Source organism: Capsicum annuum, chromosome 9 (assembly GCF_002878395.1).
Source record: "Capsicum annuum cultivar UCD-10X-F1 chromosome 9, UCD10Xv1.1, whole genome shotgun sequence".
NCBI classification, from domain to species: domain Eukaryota; kingdom Viridiplantae; phylum Streptophyta; class Magnoliopsida; order Solanales; family Solanaceae; genus Capsicum; species Capsicum annuum.
The window spans coordinates 218,395,604-218,421,519 of record NC_061119.1 but is presented as its reverse complement, the minus strand read 5'-3'; the positions used below and the strand labels follow the sequence as shown (position 1 = coordinate 218,421,519).

General features: G+C 37.0%; 3 protein-coding genes across 4 annotated transcripts; 1 reads left to right on the top strand and 2 right to left on the bottom strand.

The window, feature by feature from the left end:
• The first annotated feature begins 1,738 nt into the window (after positions 1 to 1,738).
• On the top strand, positions 1,739 to 7,342 carry LOC107840870 (leucine aminopeptidase 2, chloroplastic). The gene is made up of 10 exons (XM_016684811.2): positions 1,739 to 2,208; positions 3,716 to 4,130; positions 4,214 to 4,408; positions 4,496 to 4,721; positions 4,849 to 4,975; positions 5,130 to 5,225; positions 5,455 to 5,532; positions 5,988 to 6,048; positions 6,257 to 6,444; positions 6,953 to 7,342. The coding sequence occupies exons 1-10, from the start codon at positions 1,972 to 1,974 to the stop codon at positions 7,082 to 7,084; spliced, it is 1,755 nt and encodes a 584-aa protein (XP_016540297.2). The 5' UTR covers positions 1,739 to 1,971; the 3' UTR covers positions 7,085 to 7,342.
• A 532-nt stretch (positions 7,343 to 7,874) lies between these two features.
• LOC107840869 (probable cyclic nucleotide-gated ion channel 5) lies at positions 7,875 to 16,229 on the bottom strand. The gene is given in 9 exon segments (XM_016684809.2): positions 7,875 to 8,700; positions 9,437 to 9,673; positions 9,858 to 9,969; positions 10,703 to 11,007; positions 12,590 to 12,802; positions 13,278 to 13,819; positions 13,822 to 13,862; positions 14,325 to 14,410; positions 16,016 to 16,229. Coding segments are annotated over 8 exon segments (2,205 nt in total). The 5' UTR covers positions 14,384 to 14,410; positions 16,016 to 16,229; the 3' UTR covers positions 7,875 to 8,004.
• Positions 16,230 to 19,368: 3,139 nt separating this feature from the next.
• LOC107840868 (signal recognition particle receptor subunit alpha) lies at positions 19,369 to 25,325 on the bottom strand. Of its 2 annotated transcripts, none has more exons than XM_016684807.2 (10): positions 25,181 to 25,325; positions 22,469 to 23,453; positions 21,936 to 22,020; positions 21,651 to 21,746; positions 21,203 to 21,355; positions 21,014 to 21,121; positions 20,795 to 20,914; positions 20,294 to 20,419; positions 20,130 to 20,213; positions 19,369 to 19,658 (listed from the first exon to the last, which is right to left on the bottom strand). In XM_016684807.2, exons 2-10 carry the CDS (start codon positions 23,428 to 23,430, stop codon positions 19,533 to 19,535), a joined length of 1,860 nt encoding a protein of 619 aa, XP_016540293.2. In that variant the 5' UTR covers positions 23,431 to 23,453; positions 25,181 to 25,325; the 3' UTR covers positions 19,369 to 19,532. The 2 variants fall into 2 exon arrangements, with proteins under 2 accessions (XP_016540293.2, XP_047252614.1); XM_047396658.1 differs by lacking the exon at positions 25,181 to 25,325 and adding an exon at positions 25,024 to 25,120.
• Between the last annotated feature and the right edge of the window lie 591 nt (positions 25,326 to 25,916).

Below are 25,916 nucleotides of genomic sequence, written 5' to 3'. Positions count from 1 at the left end.
ACACACTTATGGTCGAACCTTCTTCAGACTCTCTGATAAAACTATACAATTGATACTTACGGTCCAACCTTCTTCGAACCCCACACACTTATAGTCGAACCTTCTTCAGACTCTCAGATAAAACTAAACTATACGATAAATACTTAAAGGTCCAACCTTCTTCAGACCCCATACACCTATGGTCGAACCTTCGAACCTTCTTCAGACTCTCAGATAAAACTGTACGATAGATACTTAAGGTCCGACCTTCTTCGAACCCCACACACTTATGATCGAACCTTCTTCATACTCTCTGATAAAACTGTACGATAGCTACTTAAGGTCTGACCTTCTTCGAACCCTACACACTTATGGTCGAACCTTCTTCAGACTCTCTGATAAAACTATACGATAGATACTTACAGTCCAACCTTCTTCGAACCTCACACACTTATGGTCGAACCTTCTTCAGACTCCCAGATAAAACTAAACTATACGATAGATACTTAAAGGTCTTCGGACCCCACATACTTATGGTCAAACCTTCTCCAGACTCTCAAATAAAATTGTACGATAGATACTTAATTAGGTCCTACCTTCTTCAAACCCCACAAACCTATGGTCGAACCTTCGAACCTTCTTCAAACTCTCAGATAAAACTATGCGATAGATACTTAAGGTCCGAACTTCTTCCCCCCCCCCCCCCCCCCACTTTTGGTCGAACCTTCTTTAGACTCTCTGATAAAACTGTAAATAGATACTTAAGGTCTGACCTTCTTCGAACCCCACACACTTATGATCGAACCTTCTTCAGACTCTCAGATAAAACTGTATGATAGATACTTAAGGTCCGACTTTCTTCGAACCCCACACACTTATGATCGAACTTTTTCCAGACTCTCTGATAAAACTGTACGATAGATACTTTAGGTCTGACCTTCTTCGAACCCTACATACTTATGGTCGAACTTTCTTCAGACTCTCTGATAAAACTGTACGATAGATACTTACGGTCCAACCTTTTTCGAACTCCACACACTTATGGTCGAACCTTCTTCAGACTCTCGGATAAAACTAAACTATACGATAGATACTTAAAGATCCAACCTTCTTCAGACCCCACACACCTATGGTCGAACCTTCGAACCTTCTTCAGACTTTCAGATAAAACTGTACGATAGATACTTAAGGTCCGACCTTCTTCGAACCCCACACACTTATGATCGAACCTTCTTCATACTCTCTAAACCTTCTTCGAACCCTACACACTTATGGTCGAACCTTCTTCAGACTCTCTGATAAAACTATACGATAGATACTTACAGTCCAACCTTCTTCGAACCCAACACACTTATGGTCGAACCTTCTTCAGACTCTCAGATAAAACTAAACTATACGATAGATACTTAAAGGTACAACCTTCTTCGGACCCCTCACACTTATGGTCGAACCTTCGAACCTTCTTCAGACTCTCAGATAAAACTATACGATAGATACTTAAGGTCCGACCTTCTCCGTGCCCCACACACTTTTGGTCGAACCTTCTTTAAACTCTCTGATAAAACTGTACGATAGATACTTAAGGTCTGACCTTCTTCGAACCCCACACACTTATGGTCGAACCTTCTTCAGACTCTCTGATAAAACTGTACGATAGATACTTTAAAAGTCCAACCTTCTTCGAACCCTATACACTTATGGTCGAACCTTCTTCAGACTCTCATATAAAACTAAACTATAAGATAGATACTTAAAGGTCCAACCTTCTTCGGACCCCACACACTTATGGTGAAACCTTTTTGAAACTCTCACGCAGCGGCAGCATTAGTCCACCGAGCACTCTTTGAAGAAAAAAAAAAACCTCAATGGGCCAATTGTGAAAACCCAAATCACACATGTCAATGCACACATCATATCATCATCATCCAAAAAAGATCCATTTTCTTCTCAAATTTCTCACCCATTAGGTCTCTGTCTCTATATATATTCACAATGGCCGCACTTAGAGTTTCTTCAGCATTAGCTTCTTCTTCTACTTCTTGTTCATCATCATCATCTTCATCTTTTCATTGTTACCCTTCTATTTTCACCAAATTACAATCTAGTCCCTTTTGGTCTCTTTCAATTTCAGTTACACCCTTGTATTCAAGAAAAGCTAAAAGAATGGCTCATTCTATTGCATATGCTACTCTTGGTCTCACTCAACCTAATCCAAGCGATGCCCCTAAGGTTGATTCTTGTTTTTTTTTTTTTTTTTTTTGCATAAAGATTTGATTTTTATTTAATTTTAGGTGATTTTAGTTTTATTTTTGGATAAAGATTGAATTTTATTGTTTTATAAGGTGATTTTAGTTTAATTTTTGTATAAAAATTTGATTTTTATGTGTATGGAATTGATTTTGATTGTTTATTTTGTGGGGTTCAATTCTTGATCTGTGATACTGTATAAGTTCAGCTTTATCTTTTTGAATTCAGTTTATTTTTGCATAAAGACTTGATTTTTAAATCTCTTGTATTGAATTGATGTAGGTTGTTTATTTGTGGGGTTTCAATTCTTGAATCTATGATACTGTATAAGTTCAACTTTATCTTTGTGAATTCAGTTGAAAGAATTTTTCTTTTTGGTGAATTTCCAATGCATAGAACTGATTTTTCTTGTTTATTTGTGGGTTTGGATTGTCATTTGTGATTCTTTATAAAGTTGCCTCCATGTGACTAGGAGGTCACGAGTTCAAACCGTGGAAACAACCTCTTGCAGAAACATAGGGTAAGGTTGCGTACAATAGACCATTGTGATCTGGCCTTTTGTCATAACGCCACACAAATAGCGGGATCCATTTGACCAGGTGGTCACGGGTTCAAGCCGTGGAAACAACCTCTTGCAGTAAGGTTGCATAGCCCTTCTAGTCCGGCTTTTTGTCATAAGGCCCCACAAATAGCGGGATCCATTTGACCAGGAGTCACGGGTTCAAGCCGTGGAAACAACCTCGTGCAGAAACGTAGGGTAAGGTTGTGTACAATAGACCCTTGTGGTCTGGCCTTTTGTCATAAGGCCCCACAAATAGAGGGATCCATTTGACCAGGTGGTCACAGGTTCGATCTATGGAAACAACCTCTTGTAGAAATGCATGGTAAGGCTTCATATTATAGACCCTTATGGTCCGGTCCTTTCCCGGAATCCGCTCAAAGCGAGAGCTTTAGTGCACCGGGATGCTGTTTTTTTATACTTTCATGTTTGTGAATTTAGTGCAAAGATTGGATCTTTTATATTATTCGTCTCTTGTTTTTGTGGGTTTGGACTCGTATTTGTGATACTGTATACTTTCATCTCTATGTTTGTGAGGAAAGAATGGATATTTCTTATTAGTCTTGTCTAGTGTTTGAGGGGATTTTTGTCTGATTTGTGATACCTACCAGTAACTCTGAAATCCGTCTTTGTGAGTTCAGTACTTTGGGTCTGCATTTTGATATGTGAAACCCTTCATATTCATTGTGATCATTGCAAATTCAGTGCATAAAAGAATTGTGATCATTGTGATCTCTACTGGGGACGGCTATAAATTGTGACATATCCAATCTTTTAGAGTCTTATGTAGATAATTGTTTTTAATGTTCCATCCTTAGTATGCGGCCTGTGTTGATTCCTGCGATCTCTATTTTGTGATTCTTGTGTTTATGTATATGGAAGTTTTATAATTTCTGGACTAATCCTTTTGCTGTTTTGTGAACATGAAAGATTTCATTTGCTGCTAAAGAGATTGATCTGGTCGAATGGAAAGGAGACATACTTGCAGTAGGTGCCACAGAGAAGGACGTGGCTAGAGACGAGTGTTCTAAGTTCAAGAATCCACTATTGCAAAAGCTAGATTCCAAATTGAGTGGTTTATTGTCTGAGGCTTCATTCGAGGAGGATTTTAGTGGAAAGTCTGGACAATCCACAGTTCTGAGGCTTCCTGGTCTTGGCTCGAAAAGGATTGCGTTAGTTGGGCTTGGCTCATTGACATCATCAACTACTGCTTATCGCAGTTTAGGGGAGGCTGCAGCTGCAGCTGCCAAGTCTGCTCAGGCTAGTAATATTGCCGTTGCACTTGCTTCTACTGATGGGCTCTCCATAGAATCGAAGCTTAGCTCTGCCTCTGCCATAACAACTGGTATCCATTTTCGTGATCTTCGCTTAATTCATTGAACCATATTGAGAAACTAAACTTGGATGATTCTCTTGAATGTTATATAGGAGCTTTACTAGGGATATTTGAAGATAATAGATTTAAGTCTGAGTCGAAGAAGCCAACGTTGAAATCTTTGGATATTCTTGGACTGGGAACTGGAACTGAGATAGAGAAGAAAATCAAGCATGCAGCAGATGTCTGTGCAGGTGTTATACTCGGTAGAGAACTCGTCAATGCACCCGCCAATGTACTTACGCCTGGTTAGTGATCTTCAATGCATTTCCTTGTTGTCCCTTTTAATAACATGACTATAACCAAGCTATTAAAATGCCAACTTTATGCTGCAGCGGTACTTGCTGAAGAGGCCAAAAAGATTGCGTCCACTTATAACGATGTCTTGTCTGCAAACATCTTGGACGTTGAGCAGTGCACAAAATTGAAAATGGGATCCTATTTAGCTGTTGCTGCAGCATCTGCAAATCCTGCTCATTTCATCCATTTGTGTTATAAGCCGTCTAGTGGGGAAATCAAAAAGAAGATAGCCTTGGTTGGAAAGGGATTAACTTTTGACAGGTAATCCTATCTTCTATACGTTGGAAGAATATAAAATGGATCTGATATTGTTTCTTTTATTATTGCTTTATCTTCTTTTTTAATTCTTCCGGCATGATTTCTTGAACAATTCTTTTCATGTTCCCAGTGGTGGCTACAACATCAAAACTGGACCTGGTTGTTCGATTGAACTAATGAAGTTTGACATGGGAGGGGCTGCAGCTGTTTTAGGTGCAGCAAAAGCTCTTGGTCAAATAAAGCCTTCTGGGGTAGAGGTTAGTCCGTTTTCATCATTCGAGGGAAAACTGTTCCTATCTTGTATGGGAGGGGGATAAGGATGTTTTTTCATAACAACGAATCAAATGAAAGTGACAGAAATCGAATTTCACAAATTATTCTCTTTTCACCGAACTTATTACCATGTTGCAGGTGCATTTCATTGTTGCCGCTTGTGAAAATATGATCAGTGGAACAGGCATGAGACCTGGAGACATCATCACAGCTTCAAATGGGAAGACAATTGAGGTAAGCTCATTTTTGTGGCCTTTATGGGTTAATACCCACAAAGATTGCCGTAAATTTTCCAATTGGATCCTTTTTACTCTGTGATAATTTTGATTTAGTTGGGGTGTTCGGATGTACTGGAGCACCTATAATATAAGTTTTTCAAGGCTGTTTCCTTAGCCTTTATTTTGTCGAAAGATTTTCTTTCTTCTTCGGGGTTTTTATTGGTGCATTCATCTTCATTGTATAGGTTAACAACACCGATGCTGAGGGTAGGCTCACACTTGCCGATGCTTTGGTATATGCCTGTAACCAAGGTGCAGAAAAGGTATTAATTAAACATTGTTATTACGCATCTGTCTCTTTCGTAGATCACTTTAGACTTTTTACCATTTAATATATCTCCCGCACTTCTCTTTACCACTTCACAACCCAAAAGTGAAAGTTTTTCCCTGAATACGTAATCTGGAACTTGTGAACTTTCATTGGTCAATGTTATTGTTTCATGAATACATAATTTAATAGACACGAACACCATTTTGAAAGAGCGACACGACATGAGTTGGAAAGGCAATTTTTTTAACAAGGTCTGTATTTTCTAAATAACCAAAATTTGACGTCATGGCTATCAAAAGAGTTTTTGGATTTCTAATAACAAAAAATGTAATGAGATCCTTTCCTTTGATCTTCAAACATCACTCTTTGCTAAGATAGCGTTGTACGGTAATTAGAACTTAACTCAGGACCTTGGCATGTGTTAACGACATGTTCGATTGAATGCAGATAGTTGATCTGGCAACGTTAACTGGTGCTTGTGTAGTTGCTCTTGGACCTTCAATTGCTGGTATATATGCTTGTGCCTCTTCTTTTTTATTTTCAGTTTACGTGATGGTTCGTTTACCATTTAATGTTCTAGTTTATACATTTATTACTTTGAATGCACGTTCACTGAAGATAAAGCAAGATGCTACGGTGTATCTTTGATGTATTAGCTCTGAATTTGTAGTCTACTGGAACGAACTTCGACTGAATATCTTGTATATAAAATTCAGGTATTTTTACTCCTAGCGACGACCTAGCAAAGGAGGTTGTTGCAGCTTCCGAGGTAAGTGGTGAAAAGCTATGGAGGATGCCTATGGAGGAGAGTTACTGGGACAATATGAAATCAGGAGTGGCCGATATGGTGAACACTGGAGGTCGTCAAGGTGGTGCAATTACTGCTGCTCTCTTCCTCAAGCAGGTAACTGTCTGATCACTACTTTTTCTGCATTGGTTAACGTAAAATTTAGTCTGAACCAAACTTTTGCCCGCATGATTATGGAATTTACAAAGTAACCCCAAGAAAATTCTTGCTTGAAACCTTCATATGAGTAAGCGTGCGTTGTATACCCCAATATAGTTCAGCAGTTTCTGCGTAATGAAAATCTTTGTGGGCATGAAGAATACAATGCCGCGCCTACTCATAAGCATTTCATATTTCATGGGAATAAGAATGATCTGGAGTTTCTGTTCTAGCAGCGATCGAAGCTTATGTTCAGTAGAACCAAAAATTTCTTCTAACATCATAAATAAAAGAAAGCAACAAGGACGGGAAGTTGAGACATTATAGAAACACTAAGGGCCTTCTTTTTCCACCTACATATTGTACGTCACTAGGAACTTGTGCTGTTCCTACTTCATTTCAATTTGCTGTTACAAAGGATAAATCTTTGAGACAAGAAATATGACATTTGGTTTTCGTTTTACAGTTTGTTGACGAGAAGGTCCAATGGATGCATATCGACTTAGCTGGTCCTGTCTGGAGCGATAAAAAGAAAAATGCCACAGGGTTTGGTGTTTCAACTTTGGTGGAATGGGTGCTGAAGAACTCTACAAACTAAAGCCAGTCAAGACGTCGCATCGTTGCTAAACATATGAGGTTGTTTTATCTCAAGGGACTGATGATGTTTTGAGTAAAGAAATGCATCAAGTTTTATGAATAAATTTGGGGTGAAAATGGTGGAAGAAAAGTAAAGGCAATAGTTGGGGCATTTTGATCTTCTTAGACAGATTGGAGTATACTGTAGCTTCTTTCTTGTTTTCTTGATTTATAAAATGCCTAAAATTGCCTTTTGGAATGAAATTTATTGTTTCTCTTATTTGTGTTTTGTGTATGTTTGGTTTTTCCTCGAGCCGAGGGTCTATTGGTCTCTCTACCTGCTAAACTTGTGGGACTATATTGGGTATGTTGTTGGGTATGTTGTTGTTGTTTGCTGTTTATTTAAGTTCGGTGGAGACGGGCGCGGAGCCGCCCTTCTTCGACGGAAAATTATAGTATTACTTTTATGCTACGTTTACATGGTTAATTTTTTTTTTTTTTTTTGTGTATATATAGTAGCTGTTGAATCTTATTCGGCTAGTTCGTATGCTTACTTCTGAACCCCCTCAATGAAAATTCTGGCTTCGTTACTTGGTGGAGATCATGTTCACTTTGGTGGTACCATAATAGGTAAAACTTAAAAAGGTGCAAGAGATGTAACTTTGGGTTTTGTTGTTTTACTGGTGATTTTGTTGAACAAGATCGAAATCGCGGTATTTTACATCAGTCAAGATTGGATCTTTTTACCAGGTGTTCTATCTATGGCTTCGAAGTCACGGTCAATTACATTTATGCGGTACAACAACAACAAATTCAGCAGCGAATACGCGAGCTTTTAGCGTAAAAATTTATTTACACGATCAGTATATAGAAGTTAAACTCTTACATAAGTAATGTAGCAATAAGACAAGCACAGTATGAGCAGTTACAACAACAAAAAAATCACTCAGTATCTACACTGAAATCAGGTTCTGGAGGCTTTTGCAGCTTCATCAACTCCCTAGCAGTCTTGAGATTTCGATTCCTGTGAATGCCTCGGAGAGCGTTAGCTGCAAATTTCGATGCCAAGAATGTTGCGCCAATACTAAACGAAGCTCCAGCCACGTTGCTACTAGCCCCGGCTAACGCTTCTGCTTCCTCGTCTTCTTTCCTTTGAAGTTCCATAAGTTTCCTTTTCGTGTATCGCCTCCATGCTGCTTGGATGAAGCAAGCAGCCCAGGTTCTCCAGTGCTGGGAATAGAAACGGAACGTATGCTGAACTTGTCTACTGTGGAGTTTTCTGAACTGACTTGCGACGAATTTCAACTCATCTGCTATTAGAGCGAAAGCCTCTACCTCGGTTAGAGCTTTTACTGTACGAGTAGAAGACGGGAGGTTAGAACCTGATTTTGGATCGAGTGCCCACGTAAGAAGTTCTTCTCCACAGAAGTCGGATTCTTTTAACAAACTGCGGTTGAAGAAACCGCTTCTTCCACCATCAGTTGTCACACTCTCAAGGCGACCTCGTATAACAAAGAGCATTTCATCCACTGGATCTCCTTCTCGAACAAGGTAAGTGTTCTCGATGTACAAACATGGTTTTAGACGCTCACAAATTGCATCGAGCAATCTCTCCTCCATATTCGCAAATAGAGGCACCTGAAAATCAACAAACGAATATTACAGCTCTTAACAAAGCAGCAACAGAATCGATTCCCCGAGTCCTAAAATGAACGCTCGATTGCTCTCTTTAGAAACACGCCTGGATCGTGAAATGTGAAGTGGACATTTCCATTACCGCCATTATACCACTGGAATCTAGCAAGAACTAAGAAACATGAAATACGAGAGAGAACACTATCAAGACCAAGAGAATACCGCGTCGTAATAAGGAGCTGAGGCATGTTGTGTCCTACGACGAGAGATTTTTCTATAGAAAGGACGGATGTATTACCATGATCACTACGAAACAAGTTGATTTGTGAAATATGATGAGAGATTTTTTCTATAGAAAGGACGAACGTATTTTATCTAGATGAGGCCTCTGTATCATTATAAGCCGAGGGTCTACGGGAAACAACTTCTCTATCTCTATGAGGTACGTTAATGTTTGCGTACACTCTACCCTCCCCAGTCCCCACTTGTGGGATTACATTGGGTAGGCCATCGTTGTTGAGGCCTCTGTATCAACGAGAACCATACTATCATGATCACTATGAGACAAGCTGATTTGTAAAATATGACGAGATTTTTCTATAGGAGGAGGGATGTATTTTATCACAATGAGGGCTCTGTATCATCGAAGAACCATACTACCGTGATCACTATGAGACAAGTTGATTCAAAGTGGGCGGAACAAATATAACGTAAGAACCAGAATATATAATTTAGTTACCCTCTTCACTAGAGCCAGACAAAGATGACGCTTAATATCCCTCCGGAGATCCTTGGGCAAATTCTGAACGATATTTTCTTCATCCACTCCACGTGTTTCTTGCCATTTGTACTGATCATAGCCCCTAACCCGTTCTCGAAGATCTTGTGGAAGCAACCGGTGATGCATCCACTGTTCTGAGTCACGCCTTCTAACTCTCATCTCTTCAAGTCGAATGGTAAGAGACTGAAGGTACGTCTGTGATAGCAAAATACCAAACTCTTTGATGAGTACATACTGCCACTACCGGAAACACTTTAAAGAATTGGAAATCATAAAATGAACATCTAGCGGAACAATTTTCTATTCGTAACAAAATGACAAGAAATCTCTATAAGATAATGTCAGTTCGGAAGCTACATTACTAACATTCGGTCATTACCTGCATGTTACCAATCAACAGAGCAAAGAGAATGAGCCCGAGTATTGCCAGCGCAATAGAGAATAAAGACTCCCCGGGAAATGTGCTAGTTTTAAGTCCCTGTCCAAGGGTACTGCACAAACAAAACATGAAGAAAACGGAATACTATTAGTACAAGTTTACCGAAGGTTTATTACCAATTAATGTACCGTAAAATTTAAAAAGCAAAATAACGTAAATATTCATTTAATTAGTTTTCCGAACTCCAGACGAGTCACTTCTTTTTTTCTCTAGTCCTCTGGGTAGAGAACTAATAAGTAAACGAAAATCCAGCCAATAGTATTGATCTACCAAATAGTGAATAGACTATATGAATCAAAAGAAGCATATAATACTGGAATATATACAATTAGGAGATTATCTACTTGTCTTACAACCTCGATAACTCCACTAGAACCGTATCGTCTATTTCACATTTAATAATGGGCTGTCATGATTCAGTAACAGGGAAACACTACACCCTCCGTCAAACCAATACTCCATCCATTTCAATTTGTCTGCCTGGTTTCGACTTAGCCCGGAGTTTAAGAAAGTGAAGAAGACTTCTAAATCTTGTATTCTTAAACTATTGATATGTAGAATGTACCAAAATGTTCTTTAATCTTGTGTCTTAAACATATCATGTGGAAAGTTGAAATTAAAGAGTTGCCAGAAATGGAACTATGCTTTTTTTTTTTGAAACATTGAAACGAGGGAGTACATGTTTTCGGTTTGTTTTCATTCCTTAGGCATTGCCCGTGAAAGATAAGAGACACTGAAGCAAATGATATCAGAAGAACATTAGCTGAGCATAAAAGTAAATTCACCTTAAATTCTGGAGTCCCCACCATAAACAGTAGCAATATTTAGTCACAAACTTCATCGAAAAAACTATGCCAGATGACAAAGCCTGATAGAAAATTCCGAAATCAAATGGCGGATTGTCATCAGTCAGCGGGCATGCTTCATTTAAAACTGATTCACTGATAATGCTCCAAGCATTATACCCTGTCATGTCTTGATTGCCGCAGTACAAGAAATCGGTGTTGCATTTTGAATTATGTTTACACGCTCTTTCCCAGCATGTATCATAGCGTTCCACAGAAAGCAAATACCAAAAGGAGCCAACTATCTGAAAAGAACGAATGAGAATGGAAGTAAGGAAGTTTGTTTTCTTAAAGGAGAAAGAAGAGCATTGTTATACACGTGAACTGAAGACGTACAAGAGACACCGAACACTATATGGAAAAATAGTACAAATCACTACAGGTGAAGGGTGTGACCATGACCATCAACATCTAAAAGATTAAACTGCTAGAGAGAGAGCACTCTTTCAGTTGTCTAATTATGTCTTTAACACGCCCTTAGCGTGAGGGCCTGATTCTTTCTCCGGGAACCTTCTTTGATACCACGTTGAATGGTTGAAGTGTGTGACATCTCATCTAAAAGCTTAACATGTTAATAGAGACCACACTTTATTGCTTAGTTACGTTTTTAGCAAATACGTGAAAGGTAAAAAAGGCTGAACAAGTTAAACGGATGACAACCAATTAATTCATACAATAAACAAGTATGACTCACTGTATGAGCTCATTTGGCTCATAATCTACATAAGACATTAACCCTTGGCAGTAAAGAGTTCAAAATCCACCTCAAGATAACCTTTGCGATGGTTTTGTAAAGATGAACGATCCGAAATTCCAAAGAAAAACCATCTAATTTGCATATGCTTTGTACAACAAGTAAACGATCTATTCTATGTTGGTTTTTTTAAAGAAAGATGGGGCAGCGAAAAGGGGGTTAAAATGGCTCTCAAAGGATTGAATAACTTTCAATAGCATTCAATAGTATTCAATGATTTTATTGAACATCAAGGTGCTTTAAATAGCCACCTTACAATAGAAAAATCAGCAACATTCAAAATTTAAACTAAATAAAATGTCTCAACAAATCAAACAACCTAACTTAAATTCAAAATTCAAATTCATCCTAAATTAACTAACTTATTTTGCTAAAAACTAGTTCGGTAACTTAAAGCAATTTCCAACATTCTAGCTGGAAAGTGAAACAGCAAACTCTGTATGCTGGCATTTCAACCAGAAAATAGATAGCATGCTGATGGCTGCATTTCTTTTGATTCAATACAACAGATATAGTTGTTATGAAGTTTTCCACCTATTTTTCAATTATCGATTCAGTGACAATTAATTTTATTTTGCGGATGCGGATTTAGCTACATCTAAGACGAGGAAGATGCTATTTACACAGATTGCATATTAACAAAGATGCCCCCCTCATAATGATCTGCAAAATGACAGAATACAGCAGGAAACTAGAACTTCCACCTATCCAGAGACGAAAAACTGACAAAAAACGCAAAATAAGTACTCTCTCCGTCCCAATTTAAGTGTCTTAGTTAGACTGGACATGGAGTTTAAGAAATAAAAGAGAATACTTTTGAATCTTGCGGTCTTAAATTCAAGATGTGTACAGTCCTTTAAATCTTGTGGTCTTAAACTTGCCATGTAGAATATTGGAATTGAAAAACTTACTAAATATAGAAAGATACGGTCTTTTTGGGACAGATCAAAATGTTTGTAAGACACTTAAATAGGGATGGGGGGAGTAACATTTTAAAACAACCCAATGAATAGGTTATCCTAGCAGAAGAACTGATGCAATCATTTCGACAACGAACTTAATAAGTAGCTTACGTGACTCGCAAGCATGTACAACAGCAAATAGGATGCAGCACCCGCCCATGCAGTTTCAGCGAAGACACCAGTAGTTCTTTTCAATTCTGCCGTTAAGGGTATAACTCGAACAAATCTGGGGATATACTGAAGCAAAATGATATAGAGCAACGCTTGTTTGGTAGCCAGTACATCAGAACCTGTCGATCTCCGCAGGAATCTCCCAGCTACAATCTGTATAGATCCATAAAGCGAAAAGCAAAGTGAATGACGATAGGGAATTCATCAAAAGCAGCTCTATGGGCTGATTCATAGAGAAATAATTTAGTAATAAAAAGACAAAAGGCTATCAAAACATTCATCGACAGTGCGTTAACACGGAAAGGAAGAGAATCATTTAACAAGTACATACTCCCTTTGTCCCAATTTCTGTGGCACACTTTCCTTTTTAGTCCATCCAAGAAAGATGTCATGTTTATATAATTAGAAGGAATTTAACTTTAGCCGCACAAATATCTAAGGTTTGTTTTAGAGCACAAATTTCAAAAGTGTACCTTTCTTTCTTGAAATTTGTGCCAAGTCAAACGGCGCCATAAATTGGGATGGAGAGAGTATAAGCCAGTGACCATAAGAGCCGTGGTAATTTACTAAAGGAAATAAAGTTTCAATTTAAAGAGACACCAAAGAAATATAAAGCATTTCTTTAAACCTGAGGCAAAGGAACCACGGCAAGAAGATCGAGGATAAAATAGGATCGCAAATATCTTTTAGCAATCTGTCCAGGATCTATCACAAGTTCACCCCTTCCAAAAACCCGAGATGATGGTGCAATATAAGCTGTACGAAACTGAAGTGCAATGTGAATAAGATAGAAAGCATCAACAACGGTACGAAGCGTTGTGGCTATCACAGCTAGCTTTCGATCAATCTGAAGGCATTTTGACTTATTATCAAAAACTGGAAGATAGAAAAATAGTGGATCGACAGACACGGCAAGAATGCATGATACGACAAACAGCTTATTCCACAAGAGAAGGATTTTATCTTGAGGATCAAAAATCTTCTTCTCCGAAACTTTCAGATCTTCAGGAAATACTGCCTTAGAGACACCAAAACCGAGTGATCGACCAATAGACTTTAGTCCTTCAGACCCTTTTCTCATTCCTCTCTTAAAAGACCTTGATGGGCTGCTAGTTGCTAGGCCGGAGTGTTTTAAAGCTTGCATGACGAAGCCACATTCATTTGCTGTTACGATGCTGATGCTAAGGTCAGTCCGCAATCCAAGTCATCCAACCTAAAAAAAAGAAGTGAAGAAGCGTTATTAGCTGCCTAAAGGAAGGTAGAGATACTCAAGCAAAAATCATCAACTCAACAAATTGCCATAAATACATTGTTCATCGGCCATAAACTGCTTAAATTCTAAAAGTAACATCTTATGTGTTATCTTTAACTAATACGAAAAATGTCTAGTCCAACTAAAAGAGTGTTGAAAACAATCTTCAAAGACAGCGAGGGTAAGATGTAATCTGCAAAATACCTAGAATGCAATGATTAACCACAGAATATTCAACAGCTCTTTATGCAACAAATATATTTAGCCCACAACTCTGAATGCCATTTCATATCAAATAAACCCCCGAAATATTTTAGTGGACCAACTACCTCAAAAACATAAGAACATACAACCCCCGAATACATGCGGAAAGAAGTGGACTGAAACAAAGCATTATAACCTTAACAAAGGATATTTCAGTACCTTACAAACATTTTTTGCTGCCCGCCCAGATCTTGGGACTTGGAAACATAATCAAACATTTTGTACAGTCAAACACATATAGTTAACTGCAACAAAGCAAAAAAAATCTAAGTTGGTGATAACTTTTGGCCACGAAGGACAAAAACATTGACTGATAATTCTGCTTGCATAGAGCAAGAGCCTTGTCATTTTACATCATTTTCTACTTGCAATAAAGTCATCACGAGTCCATGCCAGAACCTTTATTTTCCAAAAATGAACCACGAAAAATGAAGGCAGCAACTGGAAAAAGGACAATGATGCTAAAAAAATTTCTTATTAGTCACTCATCTCTACATGCAGAGGAGATATATAGAAGGCACAAAGCACAAAATTTTAACCAATAACGATTGACTCTTTATTGACCCCTTCAGCTGTAAATTTGTATATAACCAATTTTAGACAACAAAACAGATCATAGCATAATCAGCAAACTAATCAAGACTCATTTAACCTAAGTTGCTCGGACTCTCCAAAAATGTTGCCACACCCGTGTTGGATCCTTCAAAAATACCTATCTTTGGAGTATCTGACACGCATCCGTAGACATTTTTGAAGAGTCCGAGCAACTTAGCATTTAACTAGTCAAAAAGGAACAGAAAAACACAGCAATAATCTCTATAAATTTGTATATACCCAAAAAAGAGACAAACCCCATAAAGTTTAACCAATAAAGATTGAATCTTTACTGTCCCCATCAGCTTTAAATTTGCATATAAGCAATTTTAGACCAAAAAAAACAGATGATAGTAGCATATCAAGACTCGAGAAAAAAAACAAGCAATAATTTTTGTAAAATTGTATATAAGCAAAAAAGAGACAAACCCCATACATTTTAACCAATAAAGATAGAATTTTTATTCACCCCTACTGTAAAGTTGAATATAAGCAATTCAGGCAACAAAACACATGATAACATAATCAGCAAACTAATCAAGACTCATTTACTAAAACAACAACATACCCAGTGAATTCCTACAAAGTGGGGGTCTAGGGAGGGTAAAGTGTACGCAGTTCGTACCACTACCTCAGATGAATTAGAGAGGTTGTTACCGATAGACCCCTAGCTCATGACAGATAATCAAGACTCATTTACAACAACAACAACAACATACCCAGTGTATTCCCACAAAGTGGGGTTTGGGAGGGTAAAGTGTACGCAGTCCATCCCACTACCTCGGATGAAGTAGATAGGCTATTTTCGATAGACCCCCGGCTCAGGACAGATAATCAAGACTCATTTAACTAGTCAAAAAAGTTTCCCCCAAAAAATACAACAATAATCTCTATAAATTTGTAGACAAGAGGGAGCTGCTTGGATGATAAGCACCCCTCACTTCCAACATACCGTTGTGAGTTCGAGTCACCAAGAGAGCAAAAAGGGTGGCAGCTCCTAGGGAGGGGGTAAGAAAAAACTATAAATTTGTATATAACCAAAAAAAGAGACAAACCCCATAAAATTTAACCAATAAAGATTGAATCTTTATTAACCATTTCAGCTGTAGATTTATATATAAACAAATTTAAACAACAAAAACAGATTATAACTGATAGCATAACAAGCACACAAATCAAGAAAACACAAAACTTAATGAAAAATCTTTACAAAAGTAAGCATACACAAGAAGAATGGATCAAGAAAAGGGACTTACAAGTTGAAGTCTATTTGAGGTTAATCCATGAAATAAGGTACAAAAGGTACACAAAGATGAGGCTATGAAGAAAAAAATGGAGGGGATGGGGTGGGAGTAGGGGGTTGGGGGTTAAGGGTATGTGTGAAAGCAAAGATAAAGTCAAAAAAAAAATATGTGAGCATATAAATACTATCAAATGGATGGCACTAAAATGAGAAGTCAAAAGTGAGTAACAGAGAAGCAGAAGATACTGTAATTATGTAATAAAATAGAACAAGTTGAGACAAGGAAAACAGTTCCCACCCACCCCCACACCCACTCCACCCCAAACCCCTCAAAAACAACTAAAGTTCTTTCCATTCACTTTTCAGTTTTTATCTTTCTACTCTCTCCGTTTATTTTAGTAGTCGCTTGTTTACTTAGCCAATTTTTTGAAGAAAATTTTTGTTATGAGCTTATTTTTACTAAATTAGATTTATTAGTTATGTTTTAAAAGTATAAATTAGAGTATTATATATACTTAACATAATTATTTAGTGATAGAAATAGTATAAAAAAAAATATGATAAATTTATCTTAATTTTATAAATTGAATAAGTAAATCAAAACAATTATTTTTAATAAGAACGTTAAGTAAAATGGAATAGAGGAAAGATATAACATATTTTTTATAATTTTAAACTTAAATTCTAGTCTTAATAATATATTCTTTGTATAACAGAGAATCCGTAAAGATCAATTAGCGAGGTTTTAGGACGATACAATAATAACTGCATACTTATCTCATAATGTGAGATAAGAATTAGAAATTACATCGCTACTGTTTGAATGCGCATGAAATAAATTCCGTTCATATGTTATAACTTGCAAATTATATAGGAGAGGTAAACCTATTACATAAGCTATAACGAGGTCGACCTAGGTAAATATTTTTATTTTTTATAATATTTTTCGTCTTAATTTATATGATAATATTTGACGAAATAAAGGATCAAGAGTCAAAAGTTCAACTTTTTTTTAATCACTTTTATGCACATTTAATCAAAATATATAGTTCAAAAATATTTATCATTTTTAAAAAATCAAAATAGACTAATGATATTTACCAAATTTTTTAATGTTCTTTGTTTTTTTTTTTATTTAAATATTTCTCATCTTATAATTTATTTTTAATGATCAAATATTTTACCAACAAATTTCAATAATTTTCTCAATCATATTGACCCTTTCTTTCTCCTAATGGTGAGCATAGACCAAGTCACATGGGTTGACAAGAAAAAGTGGTCATTTTCTTAAATCCTTTTATTATATATATATATATATATGAAAAATATTTTATTCGGTTCGAGCTTTGACTACGAAATTGTCTTTAATAAGGAGTGTTTTAGCTTCTAATGTGAAGTTTTTTGACGTAAATTTAGATTTAGTCGAACGTGTACAAGTGTCGAGCCCCTGAACAAAAATTTAGATTAACAGTTATGCAATAGCAAGTCATCAATTGAAAGCTGGCAAGATGGTGATGAACTATGATTGATTTATGTCTTTGACTATATATATACAAATATAAACGTAAAGAAGATTGTGAGAAAATATTAGAGAACATGATAAATGAAAAGCCTTGAAAGGTTTGTAAAAGTCTCTATGTATAGGATGAAGAATCGCGAACATAGTAATTTCTGATTGATCATGTTAATTCCCATACATATATATATATATATATATATGTATATATATATATTCATAGAATTCTTGTGATTCAACAGCTTGAAAGTAATAAAGTTTTTGAACTTGAATTTTATGGAATATAATCCACATAGGAAACACACAATAATAAATAAGAAAAAGAAAGAAAAAGTAGCCCCCCCCCCAACAACCCCCCTATCCCACCTCCACCCTCTACACACATCCGAACACCGCCTATAGTGTGCACCGGTTGTCTCGTCCCTTCTATCGGTGATACGCTCCTGACTTTAACTGGGCGGGTCATGCCTCCGGCGCAATTGCTGGTCTTCAACGAGGAATTTCTAGTAAGCGCGAGTCATCAGCTTGCGTTGACTACGTCCCTGTCCTTTGTACACACCGCCCGTCGCTCTTACCGATTGAATGATCCGGTGAAATATTTCAGAACTTATAAATCGTAAATACACATTCACTATATAATTATTTTTTACTCTAGGTCTGGACATGGCTTAAAATCAGATTGAGATGAAGTTGAAATTTTGTTGTGAACGTTCAATTTTAAATTTCTCAAGTTATATTTATGCTTACGAGCATAATATAAACAATATTAATGTATAAAAATAAACAAAAAACCAAAGAAAGAAAGAAAGTAATGCTAATGTCTCCAATATTATGGCAAAATTGAACAAAAACCTAATTAGTGTCTCCAATAACATGTCAAATATAACTAAAAAAAACCACAAATGAAATATTACTAATAATAAATAAACAAAGACCAACAACATGCACTACATGTTTGATTAAAAACAACCCTACTATTTAAAACTTAGCCAAATTAATTAAATGCAAGAACAATAAAACTTGCAAAAATAGCCATAAACCCTCCAATGATCCCAACTTTCATGCCACCGCATCGACTCGCCGGAGCCGATACTGGAGAGAGATATTCCTCCGGAGATTCCACGGGTAATTTGGGATGGAGGGAGTACAACACAACAAGTCAACAACATATCAATGTAATTCCACGATTGAGATTTGAATAGGATAATCATGATTAAGAAATAAATTATAAAGAAAGAACCGATAAGAAGGTTGAGATGGTTCAAACATGTGATGAGGAGGTGAATGAATGCTCTAATACGGAGGTGTGAGAGGCTGACTATGGATGGTTTTAGGCAGGTAGAGGTAGGTCGAAGAAATATCGGAGGAAAGTGATGATAATGCATGATATGAAATAGTTATAGCTTATGGAGGTGCGGAGAACTCGAATTAGGACAAACGACAAACGATTAGTGGGTAGGAGTTCAATCGCGATCGTAGGGATGAGTGCTTGGTTTGTCTCTACGCCTGAAATTTCTAGTTCATGATATTTCGGTGATGTCTATGATTTTGAATAGGTAGTATATAGTATTACCTTGTAGATGTCTTGTTTCCTTTATTATCTACCAGTGTGTTATCTCATTTTATTGTATGTTTTTATATTGTTTGTTGTATTGTTATCTGTCATGAGCCGAAGAACTATCAAAAGCCACCTCTTTTACTTCATCTAAGGTAGTCGTATGTACTGCATACACTTTCTCCCCAGATCCCATTTTGTGGAAATACACCGAGTACGTTAGTGTCGTCATCAATATTGTCAAGAAGAAAAGAAATCATAAAATTAACAACTAAAATTTTCTGAGGACTCGAGATTTTGGGGGTCTAAAGCAACGGCTTTACTAGCGTCACAGATGGGAAGTATACAAAGTTACAAACAGAAGAGAAGTACAGAAGTGCAGCAGCAACACACAAAAGTGTTTCCACACTTTCTTAAACAAACATATTAAAAGATAAGAGAGAGATTGTGTGCTCTCATTCATTTGAGGAGTGTCTTCACTATGGACTTGACATTCAGCTTCTTCAAGTCTGTGTAGGACTGACCACATCCCACAAACATCACCGGCGCTCCCGATATGTAGACCATCGACAGCGCTGCTCCCACCTGCGCCAAACGTTGAGTATCAGAATACAGTTACAACTCTTATAGCTTCATCTCAAACACAGGTCGGGATAGGTTATATGAATCTTCGGCAATCATGTCGCTCCATTAAGCTCATCTCAGAACCAATGGGATCGGTTATATGAATCTTCAGCGATCATGTCGCTCCATTAAGCTCATCTCAGAACCAATGGGATCGGTTATATGAATCTTCAGCGATCATGTCGCTCCAATAAGCTCGACTCAGAGCCAATGTGATACAAAAATAAGGCAGATATAAAAATGTACTAGAAATTCTCTCTATCTTCTATCGGTATATAAGTATCTGATATGACTAGAAATTATAGGACCTAAAGTAAAAATACTAATGTGACTAGAATAAATTTGATATATCAGAATATTAGCATCACAAGCTCGTAAAGAAGATCGGCAGGCAACAACATTTTTAATGAGAAAAAGACCATGATTGTGTACCTTATCATCAATGGTGTCAAACTTGGTAAGGAGAATTCCATCAATCAATCTTGGATTTGGTGAGGGGGAAAGGTCACCTAATTTCTGGCAAAACAAGAGAACGTGTCAAATGAAGGGAGAAACAGTCGAGATAAAGGGAGTAATCGTCATGATTATAGGCAAACCTGGTTGAACTTTGATAACTGATCAACAGCATCGTTTCCAACAAGCGCTTCACCAACAAAGAGGATCAAGTCTGGACTGTTGACATATATAAGCTTCGAAAGTGCTCGCATCAGAGGCTCGTTGTCCTGTGGAAAATGACCGTTGTGCATAAATTCGAAGAAAGTGAACGACAAAACAAGAAACAAGAGTAGCTCAGCTTGCAAGGGTGGATGTTGAAACTAACAGCTGTCTATAAATGCGAAGAAAGTGAACGATAAAACAAGAAACAAGAGTAGCTCAGCTTGCAAGGGTGGATTTTGAAATTAACAGTTGTGCATAAATGCGAAGAAAGTGAACTTACCTCAGCTTGCAAGGCCGGATGTCGAAACTAATGATACGAAGTTAGGAACCCCTATCTAAATCCAACATATACACAATATCCAAGAAAATATTCTACTAATGTTCTACGTACAAGTGCTCCTACAGCGACTTCCTAAAACTGCTAAGAAATTCAATCGTACCTGCATTCTACCGGCCGTATCAACAAGAACAACGTCTGAGCCATTTCGGCTAGCCTCCTGGATCGCTTCCTTGGCAACAATGGCAGGATCCTTCTCATATCCCTTCTCAAATATGGGGACCTGATAAGACAACTCAGTGTCAGAAATTAACTAATGCAATATCTCTCCAAGCGAAGACCAAGAATTTCAACAAGTGCAAAATTTCCAACCATGGCATACCTGGAGTCTGCGTGCATGAGTACGCAGCTGCTCTACAGCTCCTGATCGAAATGTGTCGCAAGCAGCCATCATTACATTGATCTTGTGCTGCTGAAGCCAATAAGCAACCTGCAGAATGACATACAAGATCCCCCTCAGAAGACATACAAGGGCCTTTGAAGTAAGGTAAAAAGAGCAATTTTAGTTTACCTTAGCAAGATTGGTCGATTTTCCAACTCCATTAACTCCTACGAAAACCACAACATATGGTTTCCCTTGTTCCTTTGCAGCATGAACATCTCTCAAGATATCAATGGAGCGTTTAGGAGTTAAGATGCGAACAAGGGCCTCCTCCATTGCTGCCTGGTTTGTTGATATATTCAACATCCATATTAGTATGTTCAGACTAAACCATAAAGTACAAAAAAATAGGCTGAAGAGATTCTTCAAGCTTTTTGGCATGCAACTATTCGACTTCGAAAACACCCTTTCATTTTAACTCTTTTTTTTTCTTATAAGCTGGAATATTTTGAGGGGTATGATTTCAAAGGCCTTGGACTCGAACACTTTTTAAATAGCATTGTTCCTCCAAGCTTGAGGATTTTAAAGCTAGAAGATGCTGTATTCTGTAAATGAATGGAGGTTCCAACGCTCTTACCTGAACTGTTGAAGAAACTCTTGTAAATGAAGCAAGCTTTTTACCCTCCAGACTTACTGCCACTGATTCACAAAGCTTTTCAGCAATTTCCTCAGCCTGTAAGACGTGTAACACTCATCAACCAATTATAAAATGAAAACAGCTGATAGAAATATCGTCATCAACCAAAGTATTTTACCCTTCTTTCTCTTATTCCAGCTTTAGGTGTGTATGTACGCGGGGGCGGGGGCGGGGGGGGGGGGGGGGGGAGAGGAGACAGGAAGAACAAAGCAACTGTAAACTTACCACATTCTTGGTCATCAGCCTGTCCTTAAGAGCTTTTAAAGCTGGCTCTAAGTCAGCTTTGTCCAAATTTGCCTTTCCTGCGATACTGGAGACGCAACAACAACCCAGGTTTTGCCCATCATTTAACAGTCAGAAACCGAGATCCATTATCTTGAAAGTAAACTTATCTATCAGTTTTTTCTCCGATATCTCATCAATATTTTTCAGATTTTCATATAAAACCCCAAATCAAATTTTACTTCTTTAGTGTCTGATGATCAAATTAGACCAATTTCATGGTGATTATGAACGGATGTGGGTGAAAATATTTCTGATCTATATACACCCACTGATCCATGTTGTGAGAACTATATGATAGAAATATAAGACACTCCCTTAACTAGTTTTCATAAAGATAAATTCTTTTCTTTTGACGATAAAGGAGAAAATGACCGAGACTAATCATATACTAAAGTAATTAACAAAAGAAAGATATACGGAAACTGGTAAAATGACTTTTTGCATTTCTAAAAATAAGGGAGGATGAGAATTACCTCTGGAACATGGATGAGAACCAACCTTTCTTCTTTGCCTCGACCTTGCTGTCTTTCCCTGGCTCCTTGTCCTCCTCGGTCTCACTATCACTACTCACAATCTCCTCTTTGTCCATCATACTCTCACCTTGAACTGCTTCCACAACTGCCACATTCTCATTCCCGTTCTCATTCATAGAATCCGTGAAATCTAATTTTGACTCCTTAGGCGAATCATCCCAAACTCTGTTCTTCTTTATCTTTTTTGTTGGCTCCGCCTTGGAATCCTTTACAACAGTATCAGTTTTCTTTCCACCTTTAGCCCTAAGCTTATGTAGCTTATTTACATCAAAAGCCCCAGAACCGGAACTTCTGTTCTCTTTACCATTAGCCTGCACTAATCCATTTCCATTACTACCGTTAGAACGTCCATTGCCATTCTCCATGGCACGACTTATTACTTTATCACCATCTCCGCCATCATTTCCTGATTCACCGCCACTCTTTTTTTTATTACCTCCATTCATAATGCCCTTCTGAACTTGTCCTTGCTTCTTACCAAGATTATTGTTGACAGGCTTGCTTACCTGTTTCGACTTCCTAATTTCCTCGGCACGTGCCTCAGTTTCCTTCCTAAGCTGCTGAAACACGTCGTCAAATTCATTGTAAACAGTCCTTTTGGGGTCATAGATCTCTGAGAATTCCCGCTTAACCATAGAAAGCAATTCATCGACATACAAAAGATGAAGAATTTTCTGATACACGGCAACAAACACAAGCCCCAGATCATTGTGAAACGTCCATTTAAGAGTGTATGCAGCTCCTGGTACATCATAGTTATATGAAGCGGCACCTGAACGTTCCTCCAAAAGACATGAACGAATCAATGTGTCAATTGGAGAACCTCTCAGAGCATTTCCAAGCTCCTTACACGTCCAGAGGATCAAGCCCCCTCTAGTGAATATCAGCAACTGCTCTAACATCTTTGGGTTCTAAATATATACCCCTGCAAACAAAACAGGCCGGTTAAGAAAAGCACACTTCCCGGCCAGCAAATTAAACCCCCGAAAATAAAACTTGCAGTATTGATGAAGGTTAGCTTCAAAAATTATCAAACTCATTGTTCAATAACAGATTCAACAAATTGTACTCCTACATAAATGACGAAAGCAAAGCAATCAAGAACAAAAAGCTTATAAAAAAGAACACAACTTGGATGCGAATTTGAAAGCTTTAACGTAATCAAAAGATTGGGAGGAGGGCTAAACAAACCTTAAAAATAATAATCAATCAACTATACCACCTAGTTGGATACATTACATGAATCCACTACATTTATTTTGTTCTACTCAGATCCATTTCATTCTCAAACTGGTCGTAAAACTTTTATCTTTTAGGGTGCGTCCGGTATGAATGAATATGTTTTCCATAAAAAATGTGTGTTGGAAGGTGGGAAGGACACAAGACACAACCAACCTAAAATGCCATTTGTGAAACTTGGTTTCCCTGGTACCGCCAGGAAAAATATTCTCCAAAAATTTTAACCAACTGAACATGGTAATATTGGAAACATCGTTACCGCACACCCTTAACGAAAACCAATGATTTCCTAAACTAAAAGTTCATAGATCGAGAATAACACGATTGACCGAATTCACCACCTCGAGCATACACATCGTCTATGTTGCTCGGACTCTCCATAAAGGATGTCACTCGTATTAGATCCTTCGAAAATGCACTATTTTTGAAGGATCCGAGCAACACAGCACACACCATATCATCAATAAAACAAGTTGGAAATCTAAAGCAATCACACAAATCCTCAAAGCAACAACGAAAAAACAACAATACTCTGCTTTTCGCAATACAAGAAATCAAACTACAATCAACCAATAAAAACTCCCTTTTTCACAATTCAAGCACAATCAAAGCACCCCTTTAAGCAATAAAAAATCTATCCTTAAGAACCACAAATCATACCACCCCTTTAAGCAATTCTAAACAATACTCATTTTTCACAATTCAAGCACAATCAAACTATAATCAACCACTAAAAACTCATTTTTTTTCAATTCTTTTCCTCAATTAAGCAAAAACAATAAAGATCTAACCTTAAAAAACAAACAAATCAAAGCACCCCTTTAAACAATCTCAAAAAACACAATACAATTCAAGCAATCAAACTAATATATTAAAGAAAAAAAACTTTTTTTTTTCAATTTATTACCTCAATTAAGCAAAAATAAAGAAAACCCAATAAAGATCTAACCTCAAAACCACCAAATCAAAAAAACCAATACTCAATTTTCACAATTCAAGCAAAAATCAAGAACTTTTTTTTTTCTTTTTTTTCCCCTTAATTAAGCAAAAATAAAGTAAACCCAATAAAGATCCAACCTCAAAAAGTCCAAATCCAAGCACCCTTTAAACAATTAAAAAAGAAAAACAGCTAACCCAAAAAACAAGAAACCAAAACAAAAGGCAAGAATTAAAAATAAATAAATAATAATTAAATGCTTAAATAAATAATATCTACGAATTAAGCAAAATTAAAGAAACCCCAATAAAGATCCAACCTCAAAAACCCAAATTAAGCAATTTTTGAAGGGGAAAAAAAAAACAAAATTAACAAATCCAGCTAGCACAGAAATCAAGAAACCAAAAAAAAGGCAAGAATTACAAATAAATAAATAATTAAATACATAAATATATTTGTTAATTAATTATTCATACCTGTAAATTTGTTGTGGAAAACTGGAGAAAAAAGGGAAATAAATTGAAAAGAGAAAAAAAAAAATGAAAATTGAAGGAGAAAATGAGAATAGTTGGAGTATTTTTATGGGAAGATACCATCTTTGACTTTTTGTCAATTTGTAATAAAAGATTAAATAAGTTTTTTTATTTATTTATTAAAATAATTATTAATTAGAGATTTTGGATTTGAACATAAAGTCGTCTTTAATAATATTATATTATTATTTTTAATAACCGTGATGGTCGGGTCAATTTGCATGTATTTTAACTAATTTTTCGAGATATGTGCCACCTCTCGCCAGCGATCGGTATCGGCCTAACAGGGTAACTGTGTTCATCGAGGTTAGAACAAATTAGAGTTAATCTCTTAATGTTCGTCTGTGTTAGGAGTTAAACACTCGAGACTTCAAGGTGCGCACCCAACTTTATTGAATTACTAGGTCGCACCCCGAATATGAATTGAATTGAGAATCGTTTGATTGCACGATTTGCCTTTTAAATAGAATTTATAATCGTATCGAGATCTGTTTTTGTTTTGATGGACAAAGTTGCCTACTTGGTGGGAGGTAGGAGGTAGATCGTGAAGTCAGTTGAGGTACGTGCATAGCTGATCCAGACATCGAGGTTAATAAGGAAAAATTACATAGACTAGCAACCTTAAGACATTAATTACAAGTAGTAACAGTAGTTTATTTCTATCGAGATACAGTAAGGC

What these genes read in the sequence shown, in the direction of transcription:
- LOC107840868 (XM_016684807.2), bottom strand. Translation starts at nt 23,430, where the DNA reads ATGTTAGAGCAGTTGCTGATATTCACTAGAGGGGGCTTGATCCTCTGG. An exon ending in GAGTTTCTTCAACAGTTCAG is followed by an intron (nt 21,356 to 21,650) that starts GTAAGAGCGTTG and finishes TCAACAAACCAG; the next exon opens with GCAGCAATGGAGGAGGCCCT. An exon ending in ATACGGCCGGTAGAATGCAG is followed by an intron (nt 20,420 to 20,794) that starts GTACGATTGAAT and finishes CATTTTCCACAG; the next exon opens with GACAACGAGCCTCTGATGCG.
- LOC107840870 (XM_016684811.2), top strand. Translation starts at nt 1,972, where the DNA reads ATGGCCGCACTTAGAGTTTCTTCAGCATTAGCTTCTTCTTCTACTTCT. An exon ending in TGCCTCTGCCATAACAACTG is followed by an intron (nt 4,131 to 4,213) that starts GTATCCATTTTC and finishes AATGTTATATAG; the next exon opens with GAGCTTTACTAGGGATATTT. An exon ending in TCTTGGACCTTCAATTGCTG is followed by an intron (nt 6,049 to 6,256) that starts GTATATATGCTT and finishes TATAAAATTCAG; the next exon opens with GTATTTTTACTCCTAGCGAC.